The sequence below is a fragment of the Alexandromys fortis genome, unplaced genomic scaffold (genome assembly GCF_014885135.2).
Source record: "Alexandromys fortis isolate MF-2015 unplaced genomic scaffold, M_Fortis_MF-2015_v1.1 scaffold_319, whole genome shotgun sequence".
Lineage (NCBI taxonomy): Eukaryota > Metazoa > Chordata > Mammalia > Rodentia > Cricetidae > Alexandromys > Alexandromys fortis.
Window position 1 is genome coordinate 34,893 of NW_026068193.1, and position 13,209 is coordinate 48,101.

General features: G+C 42.6%; 1 protein-coding gene across 2 annotated transcripts in view; it reads left to right on the forward strand.

Moving 5' to 3' along the window:
* Positions 1–239: 239 nt before the first annotated feature.
* The window catches only part of Arpc2 (actin related protein 2/3 complex subunit 2), a 32,806-nt gene continuing 19,836 nt past the window's right edge, over positions 240–13,209 (forward strand). For both annotated transcript variants that reach the window (XM_050129589.1, XM_050129587.1), the window contains exons 1-4: positions 240–370; positions 578–659; positions 10,100–10,134; positions 12,059–12,171. In XM_050129589.1, coding sequence (XP_049985546.1) covers positions 586–659; positions 10,100–10,134; positions 12,059–12,171 — 222 coding nt within the window. In that variant the 5' untranslated portion in view covers positions 240–370; positions 578–585. The remainder of the gene's footprint in view (positions 371–577; positions 660–10,099; positions 10,135–12,058; positions 12,172–13,209) is intronic.

The window sequence follows — 13,209 nt, forward strand, 5'->3', positions numbered from 1 at the left end:
TCTGAAATGACATCGGAAGGGTGGAATCGGGCCTCTGGAGTACGCGGGGAAGGAGCAGCAGGACTGTAAGGTCAACCTGGAGAAATGACAGGTGAGTGTGGGACTCTAAAGGTCAGGAATGGCAGGGCGGCTTGCCGCGCAGGCGCAGGCGTGCCCTCTGCCTGCTTCCTCACCAGGACGCGCTTGCGGGCGCGTGCACGCGAGGCTGAAGCGGAAATGGCGCCGCGGGGCCGCGCGTCCGGGCGGCGAGCGGAAGTGGGTGTGAGAGCGGAAGTGGCCGGCTGGAGCCGGGGGCTGGGCGGGGACCGGGATCGTCGGTGAGGCGGCGGCGGCGGCGGCTCGGCAGGCGGGTTGAAGTTTCAGGGGCCAGGTCGGTCGGGTGGTGGCTGCCTCCAACAGGCAGCGCGTGTCGGGCTAGCGTGCGTGTCCGCCTCTCCCCGCCCCGCTCCCCGTCCCCTTCTCCCCTCACCTACCGCACCCAGCCCCCCTCGTCAGGGGCAGCGGGGCCGCTCCCTCCGTCCTGTCCTCGCTTGCCCACCCTCACCGCCCTTGTTTCTCCTTCCCCTGCCCGGGGCAGCCGCCGCCATGATCCTGCTGGAGGTGAACAACCGAATCATCGAGGAGACGCTCGCTCTCAAGTTCGAGAACGCGGCCGCCGGGTGAGCGCACACCGGGAGGAGGCCGACTTGACCCTAGCTCATCCTGGGTGGCGTCCTGTTCCCAAACCTTGGAGGGGAAAGATCGGGAACCTGGCGCGGCTTCGGGGCTTCACTGGCAGGGTGGACGTTGGGAGGCCATGGGGCGCGGTGGGCCGACGGCCTGAGATGCGTGGGGAGAGGCGGAGAGGGATGCGGAAGCAGCGAGTGGACAGGAGCAAGGCGTGCCAGAGAACAGGAGACCTGTGGGACGTGAGGGCAACCAAGGCCTGAACTCACGCCCGAGAGCCCTCTGCCCTGTGGGGGGCAGGGGAGGGACCCACTTCTCTCCGTATTCTCCGTCATTGTTCCGGGCCCAGAGAGACGCTTTTGGGAAAGCTGGATTGAATGGAGTTTTCAGGAATTCCCTGGGCGAGGTGGGGAGAACATGCAGGCCCAGATCGCCGCCGGCCTTCTGCTTCCCCACCCCCATCTCTCCCCCCAGGAGAAGCAAGACTGAAAGTAGACCCAGTCTCGGAGGGGAAAAAAAAAAAAAACCCAGTGATCTCTAGCTTCCTCTCTAACCTGTGAGAGAAACTATTTTGTTATATATTCCTCAGGCAAAGCCCACAGTCCTCCATCCACACCCTCCTTAGCTCTCTTGAGACCAGCTTTTATCTGGTTATGTGACTTAAATCCTTATCCAAGACCCTTGGTCTTTGATTTTCTTCAGTGGTTAATGTCGACCCGATTAATAACTGCTTCTGCTCTCAGAATCCATGAAGTTCTTAGATAACCTTTTTTAAACATCGGCATCTTAATATACGGGATGGATTTTCGAGGCTTCTCTGTCAAACACAAAAAGACAAACTCCTCCCCCAAAGCTGCTTTGCCTTTCTAATATATTTAAAACCTGAGCAGAGGAATTGGGTTTTAGGTTCTAATTTATGGTGGCCTGTGGCCATTCCTTTGCCTCATTTCCTCATTGGTGAGGATGGGGCTTCACATTTTGGTTTTACAGTTAGGAAATAATAAGTGCAGGCTGTTTTCTGTGAAAGGGGAACTTGAAATAGGAGAGAGTAAGTGCTTGTAGGTCCACAGAAGGAAGGATACCGGGAGAGGGGAATTCTAAACATTCATAAGGAACTTGTGGCTCACAGACGTCGAAAAGGCATGAACCCATTACTCACATCCAATATATAGTCTGTCCTGTCTCTTGTAAGCTCACAGGTTTTATCTGCAGAACGAAGCAGGACTTTCCTAGAATTGGTGCATTCAGTGAGCATTGTTTCCTGCCCAGAGCTGCAGTTGATACATGTACAACTTGCTTGCTCCTTGTCTTCAGCCTCCCATAAAACTTTGCATTTTAAGTTTTGAAATGAATCAACCCACGGACTTGCTGTGGGTGATGAGTGTGTACTTTTTTTTAAAAAGTAGTGTAGCACAAAGGAGGAAGTTAAAGCAACTTCTGCATTTTCACAACTGATCTCAATACATACATTCTCAAGTCTAGACTGGCAAAGTATGAGTTCCGGGTGGTTAGAAGCTGATCTACAAGATAAATGGCTGTGTGTGTTCAAGTGGAGGCATGCCTTTTCATGCTGGAGAACATCCACGTTTGTGTATTAATAACATGTGATTCCAAAATGTGACATGTTACTCAGGACTTCATTTAGTCCTTTGTCTTTTTAGAAAACTTTCCTCAGAGAATGTTGGGGTTGGTGGTACATGCTTGTAGTCCAAGCACATTCATCTGTAACTCCAGCTTTCAGGAGCATGAGGCAGGATAAGCAAAAGTTCCAGGCCATAGTAAGAACTTGTATCAGAGAAGGAAAAAAAAAGCTACCTGGGTGTGGTCCGCCTGTAATCACAGCACTTGGAGGGTGAAAGCAGGCCAGCTGGGCTATATCTTGTTGCAAATAAAAAGAGAGATTCAAGTAGGTGTTTAAATCTGGAGGACATGAATTGGAATTTCTAAGACTTTTTTTTTTTTTTTTTTTTTTTGTAAAGATGCTCACTGTAGCCAGGTATAATGTTTGAGGAGGTAATATGTTTAGTCTTATCCTCGCTCATTCTTGGAGATGTGTCTTAACAACTATGCTCAAAACATTTTGTTTAAAATACTTGGGAAAACCTTTGAAGGAGAAACTAGTGAAAATAGGGTTACCGTGAGATTGCAAGTTTCTGCAGGGTGTGGTGGCACCCTCCTATAATCTTAGCACTTGGTAAACAAGGGCAGAAGAATCAACACAAGTTTGAGTGCAGCCAGGGCTATATAGTGAGACTCTTATTCAAGAAAGAGAGAGAGAGAGAGAGAGAAAGCGAGAGAGAAAGCTTAGTGATGTTCGTATACACCTTTGATCCCAGAGCTCAAGAGGCAGAGGCAGGTGAATCTCAGTTTGAGGCCAGCCTGGTCTACAGAGGAATTCCAAAAGAGGCTGTTAGCGAAGTTAGGGAGGAACTGATGGATAGCTGTGTTGGGAGAAGATAATGAATGGCCCAGAGGAGAAAAGTGTGCCGTGTGGAAACCTGGGGGCACAGCTCTCTCCTGCTCTTTGTACTTCTCAGAACAAATGAATCAGGGAAATTATGTTCATGGTAGCCAAAGTGAATCTTTCTGTTCTGCAGTGTCCTGTACCATAGCTACCCATTACATGTAGCTGTTAGATTTAAGTAAAAAGGTGAAGTAAAACTGCAGTTGGTTTCCTGAGCTAAACTAGCTGTGCTTTGTGCTGTATTTGCCCAGTATACATGGCCATTACTGCAGACAGTGCTGTTGGGCAGTGCTGTTCTGCCTACTGAAAATAAAAGCATGAGATGGTTTAGTTTAGGGGGCAGGGGTTGAGAACCTGGAGCCTTGGACATGCTAGGTAAGGGCTCTCATTGCACTACTTCCCAGCCCTCATGAGGTATTCTTCAAAGTAGTGGTCTAGTATATGCTCCAGAATAAAGTTGCATTAGCTTTCCTTGTATTTTTTTACTTTTAGCTTATTTATTTTTAATGATCCCTTGGGTCATCTTGTTGGATATTTTTGCCTGTAGTATCAGACTGAAAGTTTAAATTTGCATCTGGATGAGAGTTCTGTAAGACAAATTCTTTAAGTACACAGTTGGCCACAGTCATCTTGTAATTTAAAGGCAATGTTAACAAAGTTTCCCACTTTTTCCAGCCACACCCCTAGCAGCGGCTTATTGGATCTGTCTGTGTGTCTTCACAAAGAGATACAGTAAAGCACCTTCTTGAGAGTCTCCACACTATGACTAATTAAAAAGCGACGCCCAACTCTGTAAATAATATCCTGCACAGGTCTCACTACAGCATTGCCTTTTCATTTAGGAATTATTGCCCCGACCACAGTTAAAGCAGAAGTAATCTGAAAAATTAATTGAACTCTTTTGTTATTACATGCATACCAAGAACCTTTCATCCTCAGAAGCAAGGCCTGTCAACTTTGCAGTTATGCGGTCCAGAACTGAGGAAATGCTGTCAGATGCGAGCTTCTGTTGATTTAAAGTGCCTTCTGGCTCCTTACACAGCCTGTGCATATTGTGGGGAGCTGTGGTTCTGTGAGGGGGAGAAGAACTCAGTAAGCAAGTAGCGCTGAGTGGGGTGGGCGAGGACTGTGGGAGGAGAAATTCGAGAAAGGAATAAATTAAGTCTTGCTGCTACCTTGTTCTCATTCTCAGATATGCCACATATGTCCTCAGAGAGGCAGGCTGGCTTAAAGAGATTTAGAACTAGGACATTGCTTAGGCCTGTAGATGCAGTGGAATGTACTATCTGACTGTTAAGATCTAGTTGATTAGATGCCTTAACATTAGGGCATTATGGTTGGCACGCTGCTACCTGTCCTCTGGCCTCTTTGCATTGTCTTTGGCATGTGAAGCACAGGACTAGATTGGGGGCTGGAACTATCGTTTCAGCCATCTTTGTTTCCTCAATCTTCAGAGCGAGGGAGGGAGAGAGAATGTTCAGCTCAGTAAATAGCATCTTGAAGGAATTAATGAAGATAAAATGATTCTTGGTTTCTTTAGAAGCTTATCCCTTTTTCTTTTAACACACATACACACATACACACACACACACATATACACATGTACATGCAGAGGCAATATTGGGTATCCTATGGTATCACTTTTTGCCTCTTTCCCTTGAAATAGGATCTCTTACTGAACCTGAAATTAGGCTGGCAATCAGCAAGCCCCAGTTATCCTGTCTCAGCTGAGGTTACAGGCTTTTTCTGTGGGTGCTGGGGATTCTAATTCAGATCCTCTTGCTTTCCAAGCAAATACTCTTATCCACTGAACCATCTCTCCATCATTTTTGTTGTTCTGAGACAGGGTTGCACACTGTAGCCCATGCTGGCTTCAAACTTTATGGTGTTTCTCCTGCCTCAACTTCCTATATATCCTGCCCTACCAAGCTTGTTATCACTTTTCTAAGAGAGTGTGTCAGTTTCTATGTCTTCTTAGTCTCTGTATTTTGAGAGATGGTTTAGCAATGAAAATGACCATCTTTTACTTAATATGATCTGCTTCGTGGGCTTTACTCAGAAAGAACGTCAGGAACCTTGTAGAGGATTTAAAGAAAGTAATCAGAAAATCTTTAGTGAGCACAACAAAATAATTCCTCTAATTTAAGACTTGGAAGGGATAACCAGAAGAGGGTCACATATGCCACAGAGGAGAACTGTTTCCAGGGTGCATTTAGGAGTAAAAACTCCAAGGACCTCTCTTCTCTCTCTTCTCTCTTCTCTCTCTCTCTCTCTCTCTCTCTCTCTCTCTCTCTCTCTCTCTCTCTCTTTCTCACACACACACACACACACGGAATAATATAGTTGCTAGTAGTACTTAACTGACTGACATTCTAGAAGCTTCCTTTGAAAAATATAGAACTACCACACCCAGTTTGAAGAAAATATTTTGGGTGCAAAAGAGATGGCTCATCAGTTTAAGAGCACTTACTGTTCTTACAGAGTACTGAACAGTTCCAAGCCTACTTCAGGTAACTCACAAACACCTGCTAACTCCAGCTCCAAAGGATCTGATGTCCTCATTTGACCACCGCAGGCACCCCCACACAAATGTCAAACACTTAGCATAGACACACAAGCATACAAATAAAAATAAATGGTTAAAAAAAGACTTTCCTAATGGACTTCTTTTAAGATTTATTTTTACTTTATATGTATGTTTGCCTGTATGTACAGACAAGCCTAGTGCCTGTGGAAGTCAGAAGATGTTTGATCCCCTGGAACTGGGGTTACAGTGTGAGATGGCATTTGGGGACTGGGAACTCAAGTCTTCTGGTCAATGCTCTTAACTGGTGATCCACCTCTCCAGCACCTTTTAAAGCTAATTTAAGAATATCTCTTACAGTCAAATGTGGTACCTCATGCCTGTAATCCCAGAACTTGGGAAGCTGAGGCAGGAGAATTGCCAAGAGTTTATGACCAGCCTAGGATACATAAGGACAACCCAGCTTAGGCTACAGAATCTTGTCTTTAAAAAAAAGAAATCTGGGGCTGGAGAGATGGCTCAGTGGTTAAGAGCCCTGGCTGCTCTTCCAGAGGTTCTGAGTTCAATTCCCAGCAACCACACGGTGGATCACAACCATCTGTAATGAGATCTGGCGCCCTCTTCTGGCATTTGGGCATACATGGAGGCAGAATGTTGTATACATAATAAATAAATAAAATGTTTTTTAAAAAAAAGAAATCTGCCTATCTCAGTGAATTGGGTAATGTTTCAGTGTCTTAGGCTGCCAATCAATAACCCTTAGGACCATCCAGCTGGCTTAATCACAAATTCTAGTCATTTTAACAGTCTGATGCTAATAGGAATCCTATTTCTCCTAGAACTGGGTAAATAGTTCCTGATCTTGATAGCTTCACAATTCCACAACTTCAGATTTGGGCCTTTCTAACTCCATCTAGAAGAAAAGCCTCATTTTTAGATTGTCTTCTGTAATCCAGGTATTGCACTATCTTCTGTAGTACGTGTGCTTTCATATACATTCACTACCTATGTGTTTTAACACAGTTTCATTTAATTTCAAAATGTCCCCATGTGACAGATTAGATTGAGAAAACTCAGGGTTTTAAGAATCCAGGAGCAAGCTGGTAGGTGATACATGCCTTTAATCCCAGCATTTGGGAGGCAGAGGCAGGCAAATATCTGAGTTCAAGGCTGGCCTGGTCTATAAAGTGAGTTCCAAAACAGGCAGTGCTGTTATACAGAGAACCTCTCTGGAAAAACGAAACCAAAACCAAAAAAAAAAAAAAAATCTAGGGAATCCAGGAGCAGCCTGTAGGCTGACTTCTGTGTCTTGGTGGTTGGGGAACGGTAGACTGCTGTGTGCTTGATTTCCACCGCTGTGATTGTGGAGGTTTATCATGTGACACAAACAGAACATAGTGGTGTTTGTGTGGCACATTTATTAAGATTCTGCCATGCACTACTGTGAAAACTATAGACACTATTAACATATCTGTAATTTAGTCATGAAACAGTTGTTGGGAAATATTGGATGTCTGTGTGTGTCTACTGTATTATCTCAGTTAAGCTTCATGACATTCTTGTAATATGGGTCTTTTATCCCCAGTTTATAAAAGAGGAACTTTAGAGACAGCCTCGTCTGAGAGAACTTAACACTTAACTCCAGAGGACTAACTTACGTGTGTCTGTGCACATTATGAAACAAATGTGGAGGTCACTTATACAGGATTCAATTCTCGCCTTTCACCATGAGGCCTCCGGTGACTGAACTTAGTCCTTTGCTTGGTAGAAGTGCCTTTACTCACTGAGCCATTTTGTCAGCCCCCAAGACTTGCCTTTTCTTTAAACTTTCTTGTACCTGAAGCTTGAGCAGATGATAAATCAGTAAATTCTTCGTCTTTTTGGTCTATTTAAGTGGACCCTTCAATTATCATGATTTTAAACCATAAAAAGACAGAACAAAATAGGTGTGTGGTGCCCTCCTAACACCAGCATGTGGGAGGTGGAAGCAGAAGGATCATTTGTAGTTCAAACCCAGCCTCAACTACATAATGTGAAGCCAGCCTCGGCTTCATGAGATTTCTGTCTGAAAAACTAATTAATTAAAATATAGTAATGATGGAGGCAAAGACATGCAGATCTCAGAGTTCCAGGACAGCAAGAGTTACACAGAAACCTTGTCTCAAACAGATCTCTCTCTCTCTCTTTTTCTCTCTTTCTGTATGTGTGTACATGTATGTGCACACACACACACACACACACACACACACACACACACAGACACAGTAATGAATACCTGTTCTTGAGTTAAGTAATGGTTGTTACAGTGTGTTTTATGTTCAACCTTCTTGTTGTTACACAGAGCTTAAAACTTCCAGCTCCTAGATATGTTCTCCTATTCTTTTTGTTGCTGTCTTTATTTTTTCAAGACAGAGTATCTCTTTGTAGCCCTATCTGTCCTAGAACCTTCTTTGTAGACCATGTTGTCCTTGAACTCAGATCTGTCTGCCTCTGCCTCCTCCTCTACCACTGCCCTTGGTCTCCTGTTCTCTAGCCCAGTGCTTTAGAAGCCTCTAAATCTTTTGTGCAGCCTTGAAGAATGAACTAAAATATTAATGGCAGTGGTTTGATAGGTATTCCCAAATCATACAGCAAGCTACTTAGAATGGATCTTAGCAGTTTTCCCAGTGGAGATCCATGCCTAGAGACTCAAACCTTCAGTGTTTATGACTTAGACTGTTAAGGTTCTTCTTAAGTTGATTTTTCTCAGGTCTGTTGATGAAGTAGTAAAGTGAGGAACTGCATCTTTCATGACTGAGTTTAAACCTAAGGGTTAAGGGGAAAATAACACCCCAAATACCCCACCCCAGTTAAGTCAGGCAACATGGTCCCTGACGTCCCTGACTCCGGGACAACCAGAAGTCCCTCTAAGAGAATGTGTTTGCATGCTTCCTCTACCTGGGGCATCTTCTTAGTTTTGTTTTTTTAAATGGGCTTATATGTGAGTATACGTACTCTTGTGTTTTAGAGGTAAGGAATGGTTTGTTGTCATTCATTTCCTTTGTTTCTTGGCTATAGTTTGAAATGAAAGCCCAGGAGCAATTTTAAGCTTTCTCTTTTTTTGGAAGGGGCGTTCATTTGTTGAGACAGTATCTACCTCCGTCTCATCAGCCACAGATGATTGACTGAATTCTGATCATCTTGTAACCACCTCCCAAGTAATAAAGTATCTAGTAGTGCTGGGATTAAAGGCGTGCCGGATGCCCTCTTCAGCCCTTCAAAAGCTCTTGCACATATGGTGTACATACCTTCATGTGTAAACACAACATTTCTTAAGAAGATTCTCACAAGAGATTTTAAGCAAGGGATAAAATATGTCAGTGTGGATATCTTGTCTGCTAAATGTGAAACAAACTAGAATCATTTGAATTAACTGCCAGCAAGCTAAGCTGTTAGGGCGGTGGAGGTTTCTGCCATTGGTATTGCAGAGAAGGATGTAATACAACTTTATTTTAACTATTTTAGTTTAATTTACTTAACTAAAACAATTAGCTGTTGCATACCAGAAGAAGGTCTTCTCAGGCTGTTTTACTGTTTGTATGTAGTAGTTCTGCAATATTGGTGAAATTGTTTGTGTTCTCCCATTTTATAAATGAGGAAATGAGAAAAGGGATATAAGAATTCTTATTTATCCCAGAGCATAAGCTTAGTGAAAAAGATAAAAGTAGAAAACAAGTACTTTGACTCTACGTGGTGATTTTTTTTCCCAGTGTTATTTTGTGCCGTGCTTCTGTGTAAGACCTGAGATAGAACAAAATTAAGATAGAACCAAAGCAGGCTTGATGGAGTGTGGCAGGTATTTTGATGATATAAGAAAGAAGGAAAGGTGCAGAGAAAGGCTTAAAAGTGATCTTTGGAATGGAGCAGTACTTACTGTTTGTTGGTGATATCAAATCATTCTTTCACCTTAAACAGAGTAGAACCATTCTACATTATTAATACTTAGCTGTTTATCTAAAATTTACTTCCATGGGCACTATCCTGTGGGGGGGGGGGGGCTTTAACCAGAGTGAGGCACTAGCCTTGGCAAGCAGCTGAACAACAGTTAGAAAACACAAGCTATAGGTGCCCTTTGTCTAATCCTCTACTTTAAGAAAATCTAAAGGTTCAGGCCCATGAAAGAATGAAGCCTTGAGTTTATAGAGAATGCTTCAGTTTTAAGTAAAAATCAGGAGCAACAGTGCAATTATTGTCCCTATTTACATTTCATCTGCTTGTGTATTTGTGTGGACGTGCATGCCCAGCTCATATGTGGAGCCAGATGACAACATGAGTCAGCTCTCTCCCTTCACCCCTGGGATCCAGCTCAGGTATGAGGTCATCAGGCTTAGCTAGCAAGTACCCCCATCCACTAAACCGTCCTGTCCTAAATTTATCTTACTAAGGGCCTTTTTGTCGTTTTACAGAAACAAACCAGAAGCTGTAGAAGTAACATTTGCAGGTAAGTATCTTAATCGCATGCCTTTTATGAGAGGGTGTGGGGGGGGGGTATGTATGTATTTATTTATTTATTTTTGGTGTGTTGGTGTTTTGCCTGCATCTGTCTGCTCCATGGGTGTGCCTGAATCCCACGGAGGCCAAAAGAATGAATGCATCAGCTCTCCTGGAAGTAGAATTGCAGAATATTGTGAGCTGCCATACAGCTGCTAGGGATTGAACCTGGGTCATCTAGAAGAACAGCCAGTTCTCTTAAACACTGAGCGAGCTCTCCATCCCTGAAAAGAAAAGTTTTGATTGTCAAGTGTTTTTTTGAAGCCGTCAGGGACTATTTCATGTATCTGTAGCATTGCTAACTGACTTTGGAGTTAGGTAGACTTAAGTAAAGCTACCATACTATCTTAGTGGGTAGGGCACTTCATGTTTTAGAAGTTTGGGTTCTGTTTTATACAGAGAACCATTTTCCACTTTGGAAGTCTACAGACTTATAGTCTAGTAGCCATCATATAAATTTGCCTAGCATTTGGGAGAGGCGACATAGAAAGGTGCTAGAGCTTGTTTGTCAGATCAGAGCAGTGGTGCTTCTTTCCACTCCCTGCTGGCAGGGCAAGGTGGTACAAGTCTTTAATTCCAGCACTCAGGAGGCAAAGGTAAGTGGATCTCTCTGAGTTTGTGGTCAGGTTGATCTACATAAGAGTTCCAGAATAGGCAAAGCTACATAGTGAACCTTTTTTTAAAAAAAAAAAAAAAAAAAGAAAGGAAGATAGATAGATAGATAGGAAGAGAAAGAAGAAGGAAGGAAGGAAAGAAAGAAGGAAAGAAAGAAAGAAAGAAAGAAAGAAAGAAAGAAAGAAAGAAAGAAAGAAAGAAAAAAGAAATTGGCTATTCATATGTGTCCTCGGGAATTTTACATCTAAGTCCCATCTAGAAAGGCAAGTGTTTGACTAGATGATCTGAGAAGACTTTGCAGCCTAAGCTGTGCCTCCTAGTGACTAGCAGTGCTCAGTCCTCATGGTTCTTGTGATTCCTGTACAAGTTCTTTGCATTCTGGCCCTTGGTTCCTAGCTTCAGCAGTGCGCTATACAGATGCGCTCAGCTCACTTTGTGCAGGAAGAGAGAACCTAAAAAGAGGAAAGGCCAAGAGATTAAAGGAGACTTAAAAAATAATCATCTGATTATGTCCTGATCTTGTTTAGATCCTAGTTTAAATATTTGCAACAAGAGTGTTCAATAGGTGGGAGGAAGCAGGATTTTTTTTTTCAATTAAAAAAAAGAACTTTCCTCTGAAGAAGTAAAAAAAAAAAATTACAGAAAACACCTTTCTCTGCAGGCCTGCCAGCCAATTAAATAAAACTACACCTATTAAAGGATTTGCCATGACCAAAAAAAAAAAAAGTGTTCAATAGGTAATAGTTATGAGGTATTTGATATTAAAGTAGAATATTTTTGTTTGAATTTGATAATAGTTATGTTCATTTAAAATTACCTCTATCTCCCAAATATGTATTCTGAACTATATATGGATCAAATGGTGCATCTGGGATTGCTTTGTAGTGAATTGGGGTAGGGGCAAGTACATTCTGAAAGAAGGGCCATGTGCCAATCAGTGTTCATGCTGCATAGGTGAATATGAGTTTGTTGATAGCTCTTTCTCTTGCAAATGTGTCACAATGAAAGTTTTTTTAGGTTATTTTAGCACAAACTGTGGTTATGGCAAAAATAGCTTTGTAATTTTAAGTAAGACCAAAGAGAGGGCCACTGAGCAATTAATTCCATAGCAGTTTGTCTGTTGACTTCCTAGTGAAATCAAAATGCACATCATTTAGTTTCATGCTCTCTTATCAAAGGTCTTGTGGCCATCCCTGTGGTAGGTGCTAGGCCACTACTCCCGTTTCCAGAGTAAGCAGTCTTCTTGCTTTTTTTCACAGATTTTGATGGTGTCCTTTATCATATTTCAAATCCTAATGGAGACAAAACAAAAGTGATGGTCAGTATTTCTTTGAAATTCTACAAGGAACTTCAAGCACATGGTGCTGATGAGGTAAGTTCCATATTGGTTTCCTTGGGACTCTTATTTTTCTTCGTCACCTTCTGTTGGCCCCTTGCCACCCAGAGAGTGGGCCAAACCCTCCTAGTGACGGAGGCTGCTTTACACAGTTATCCGAGGGCTGCATTTCCCATAACAAAGTGAAAAATGTTTTCCAGAGAAGATTTTCGCTTTTTGCTTCTTTTATTTTATCTTGCAAAAATAATGATGTTCCCTAAGCAAATTTTAAAAGTTCTTTATGTTTTGTTTTGTTTTTAAGAGTTTCATGTAGCCCAGGCTGACATTAAAACTCTTGACATATTTGAGGAAGGCCTCAAATTCCTGAACCTTCATCCTCACCTTCCAAGTGCTAGTATTACAGAGTTGTACCACCACAGCCAACTCAGGATTTTATTCTTTTCAGGTTATTTAGGATACCCAAGTTTTACAAATAATGAAAACAGAATAGCTAGTCCTCTAGAAACAACAGAGAATATTTTCCTAACTAGTACAAAAATAGTTATGGTAACAATAAGGCAAGTTTTGTTCCGTATTTAGAATCTTAATCGAGACAGGCATGTAGTTTGGGGCTTATTAAACCTCATAATCTTGGTTTTTGTTTTGAAGGTTGAAGCATAAGTTACTGCCTTACAGGTTTTTTGTTTGTTTGTTTTTGTTGTTGTTAGTATTTTTTAGAACTGACCTTTCTAAGCATCTCTTCTTTATGACTAGGGAAGTAAAAAGAAATGTCTAGGCCCTGTGCCCTGACTTTGGGTAGCTAGAGTAGGAGGTTTGGTTCCTGTTGAACTGCAGTTGCTCTGGGTAGAGCCATTTATGGAAGAAAGAAAATGCTGTTACACCAGCATGCACATTGTGGTTGCGTCTCAAAGCAGGAAGTATGACTCAGTTCCTGAATCAGTTTTCAAATAGCTTAGTTTAACAAACTAGGCTCTCCTTTATCTGCAGCATGAAGATACAACCATTTCTGTCTTTCTGAAAAGTGCTGGCTTTTGAACATCAGATTTCTGTAATAAAAGGCCATTTTGTCAAGAA